Here is a 4,418-nt window from a genome sequence, read left to right on the forward strand (position 1 = left end):
GACTTTCGCAGCCTCCACTACAGTTGTTTTGTAAGCGTCCTCTACGTTAGGTCATCTTAACTTGCATCTCCCCATATTGTTTTTGACTAATGTTGTGAAGCGTTCGCTAGGTGTGGTCACACCGCCTCGGCTCTATTAGAGGAGGTTGTATCGGTCAGTAGTCGTCAGTCGTTAGTAAAATCATTTTAGTGTGCGTGTGGAGACGATGGACAGGTAACGACGGTTAAGTAAACCATTTGATATGGTGACCATTTTTCAAGGAACGCAAGAGCTGCCAATAAAATTGTCGGACGTGAGCAGTTTGCGACTGTCTCGAGTTTCAAGGCAAGTCAAGTTGTACACTGCGCGAACAACTTTTGATGTTAAAACAATCATACAATGTTAACCAATTAATTAAGGTGATCGACAAAATTCAGTGTTGCGTATCAATGTGTAGGTAGAAGTCATTTACCTGAAAAGAGAGGATGGCAACGAGGAGGCAATATTTCCCCAGACCGGAGGTCGGTTCGACGGACTCTCGGCTGGTCATCGCTATCAACTCTACGGCGACCCGCTCTTGGTGGAAGAGTCGAATGTGTCCGATGCCTCGTCGTTTCGCACAGTCGTCGCCTACAGCTGCAGCCAGTTGTAGGTGTAACCAGTGAAGCAAGTCGCCATACTGCTAGGACCGCAACAGTTCCAGCGCCCGGAACTTCATGGGCGCCGGCGCCGTCTTTCTCTTGATCTGCGTTTAGATCGGTAGCACCGAGCAGCAAGAAAGCGCGGTCGCAATCGGCAGTCAGAGAAATCAAGAAGAGTGTTGACCTGTGGTCTATGCAAGTCGTTCGAAACAAGCTGCAGCTAGCCGAAGTACGTTCGACGTACGAAGTACGTTGCCGAAAGTGACGTCAGCCTACTACATATTACTGACTTATTTCAGAGTCACTTCGAAGCTCAAGGTGTTGTTCTGTGTGACGACCGAATTATCCTAGTGGACAACCGCGGCGTACCGTTCGCAGATGGCGACGAAACAAGAGGTAGGATATACGTTACATCTATGCATGCACAGTATGCATGACGAGGTGTTTATCTAGGAGTCTCTGCAGCAAGCAGTGCGATCTTCTTTAATTTGTCTGTGCATGAACATGTCGATCACTCTAAAGCCTTGCATGCTCAAATGCACTAGCAAGCATGCATGCACTCTAGCTGGTATGTATATATACGTTCACGCTTTAACCAATTAACCTAGTTGCTTTGGATGCATGCAAACGTAGACTTTAGAAGGTACCGTCTCGAAGAATCTGTGCGGTACTCCAGTCGGACTATGACTCACTAAAGTGCTACCTCGATTCTATACGAGAGACGGCACCGATCAAGCGAAAGCGAGCTCCATCGGCCACCGCCTCGTCAACAGCGATCGGTTACGGCCAGCTGCAGTCGTTGAGCTCGAGCACTCGTGCCTCATCTCCGGATATGGATATCCTTTTCAAGATCGACGGCGAAGTAGAAGACGCGCTAACTCATCTCGGCCGCCTGGAATCCAGCTTCGAACGAGTACACGAGAGAATCGAGAACATCGAAGACAAGATGGAGCAAGTGACTCGCCATCGGTTGCCATCCAAACGACGCACTAAATCGAAAGCAGCGACAATAGCAGCAACAATGATGCGTTGCAAGATTTGCCACCTGCTCAGCAGAAGTCCAGTAGCAGTGTCTATTTGCTGCCGACAATGGCTCGGCTGCGAACGTTGCACTTCACAATGCGGGCGTTGCCCACTCTGCAACGCTACTTGGTCAGACGACAAACTTCCGCTGTCTCTTCGCGGTTTCGACGACATGAAAGAGCTTAAAAAGGGAAATGCGAAATGAACTTGGGAGTGACGTAGCTCACGACGACAGCTCGTCGGACACGGAACTACCAATCGTGTTACCATCTGCCACAACCCAAGGTGCCGGTGCCTCCTCCTCACGCAGCTTGACTGCAGATGTGAACGTACGCGCCGACAATGAGAGCCCAGAGATCATTGAGTGACACATTGACATAGTCTACGTAATAACTAGCTCTAGCTGTAAGCCGCGCTGTTCTGCGTTAGCTAGTTGAGTTAATTAATTGAGCAGAGCAAATAGAGTTCAGTTGAGTTGACTTCAACTAGAGTTCAGAAGGCGTTGATGATGGACGTGCATGTCTGTTTACTTGGTGAGTTGTGCGACGTCATGCAAATGAGAAATGTGACCTGCTATAGAGTACCACGCCCACTCTTGTATACGGTACCGGTACCGTGTACTAAATCTAGAGTGTGCCCGTGAAAGCGCGCAGTCTACTACTTAATTAATTGTAGTAGCTTGACGGTTTCGATGTTTCAATTGTGTCTCGATTTTTCCTAGCAGCAAAAGTCGTTCCGTATACTTCGTCACCACAGTTGCCAACTCGGCGATCCGCTAGCTAGTGGGGAGCCTAGCTAGTTGTAACATAGCATTTTCCACCAAACTGTTCATCTACAATAAAGGTAGCGTGTTGTTTACAATGCACGTAAAGTACGTGTACCTACACAGCTAGGGACCGAGGTATTTGCTGGCACAACGTTGTGTGTCAGAGCGAAGTTGTCAAGAGTTGCGAACGTAGTTTGGCACGTGACGGAAAGCAAAGTAAAAACAAACACCTGCTTATGTGTTTGAAACGTGATCTCCTGAGACACGCATACGAATGGCAGTCCTGCTGAGACCCCGCTGAGATACCTGCTGTGTCAGCGTTTTCGGTCATTTCAATTTTCTATTTTCTATTTTCTATTCATGCTAGAAATAGAAAAGCGAACAGTGCGTTCAAGTTTCTAGTATTGAGCACATAGGTGCCTAAAATCAAACTTTAAAAGATAAATCTAAAGATCACAAAAATCAAACATCAGAAGATGAAAACCATTTTACAAAAACTATGGAAAATTAAAAATTAAAAATTAAAAATTTAATAAACACAAAAATTTTAAATAAGAATTTAAGTAAAAAATTAAGAATTAAAAATTAAAAATTAAAAAATTAACTAAAAATTGAAAATTGAAAAATAAAAACATAAAAATTGAAATGTAGAAAATTAAATTGCCGGACCATCCACAGACAATAGGTGCCTAAAAATCAACCTTTAAAAAATAAATCTAAAGATCACAAGAATCAAACATCAAAAGATAAAAAACCATTTTACACAAGAAATAAAAAGAGAATAGATTTAAACAATTTTAAATAAGAATGCAAGTAAAAAATAAATAATTAAAAATTAAAAACAAAAAAATTTTAAAAATTTGAAAATTGAAATGTAAAAAATTAGATGGCCGAACCATCCACTAATCGTCCGGCCATTTACTTTCTACATTTCAATTTTTATGTTTTCATTTTTCATTTTTTACTTATTTTTACTTAATTTTTTAATTTTTTATTTTAATTGTTTTATTTTCAAATTTTTAATTTTTTCTTGCATTCTTATCTAAAAATTATGCATTTATTAAATTTAAATTTACATTTTTAATTTTTAATTTTCTTATTTTTTATCTTCTTTTTATTCTTTTGTAAAATTGTTTCATCTTTTGATGTTTGATTCTTGTCATCTTTAGATTAATGTTTTAAAGTTTGAATTGTAAGCACCCTAGGTGTTCAAAACTAGAAACTTGAACGCGCCGTTCGCTTATTCAATTTCTCACTCGAATAGGCAATTGAATTGACCGAAGACACTAGACACAGCGGGGGTTTCAGTGGGAGTGCCATTCAAACGCGTGTCTCAGGAGATCATTTTCCCAACACTCAAACAGCTGCTTGTTTTCAGTTTACTTTTCGTCACGTGCCAAACCACGCTTTGTCGCGGACAACTCCGCTCTAGCACACAACGTTGTGCCAGTGAATACCACGATCCCTAGCCGTGTTGGTACGTGCACAACACGCTACCTTTACCGTACATCAACCGGTTAGAGGGGATGTCAACTCTGTCAACATGTGGTTGCCCATTTCTTCTGATCGATTTCTTTTCACGGAGTTTATTGACGAGCCGGCCGTGAGAAATGCGCTTTGCTTTCTAAACATTGCTGGTTATTATTGAATTAGCAACACCTAACTTAACTAGACATTTGAGTAGAAAGTGTCATTCTTGACAAACATTTGAGTTTGTGTATCTGCCTGTTTGTTTGTTTGTTTGTCTACTTGTTTTTGGGCTTTTTCATGTATTTTAATTAAAGTTAGCAATCAATAGGCAGATAAATCCGTTCATTGTTTGTAAAAGTTGCATGTACGATGCATGCAGAAGTTAAATTTAAAAAGTTTATAGTCTTTTACCGTATTGTATTAGATGAGTAATAATTGACTCCTGAACAGTAGACTAAACTTGTATATTACATCTTGCTCAGAAAACACTAATTCATACGTCTAATCTCAAAATCATTTGTGAGCGAGATAACGTTCCG

The 4,418-nt window shown here is 41.3% G+C and overlaps 1 protein-coding gene across 1 annotated transcript in view; it reads left to right on the top strand.

Moving 5' to 3' along the window:
* The first annotated feature begins 205 nt into the window (after positions 1 to 205).
* LOC134181800 (uncharacterized) overlaps positions 206 to 4,418 on the top strand; it is a 14,703-nt gene continuing 10,490 nt past the window's right edge. Inside the window, exons 1-6 of the mRNA XM_062649067.1 lie at positions 206 to 213; positions 261 to 324; positions 437 to 627; positions 735 to 867; positions 920 to 1,016; positions 1,340 to 1,575. Coding sequence (XP_062505051.1) covers positions 206 to 213; positions 261 to 324; positions 437 to 627; positions 735 to 867; positions 920 to 1,016; positions 1,340 to 1,575 — 729 coding nt within the window. The remainder of the gene's footprint in view (positions 214 to 260; positions 325 to 436; positions 628 to 734; positions 868 to 919; positions 1,017 to 1,339; positions 1,576 to 4,418) is intronic.

The sequence above is a fragment of the Corticium candelabrum genome, chromosome 7 (assembly GCF_963422355.1).
Source record: "Corticium candelabrum chromosome 7, ooCorCand1.1, whole genome shotgun sequence".
Classification (NCBI taxonomy): Eukaryota; Metazoa; Porifera; class Homoscleromorpha; order Homosclerophorida; family Plakinidae; genus Corticium; species Corticium candelabrum.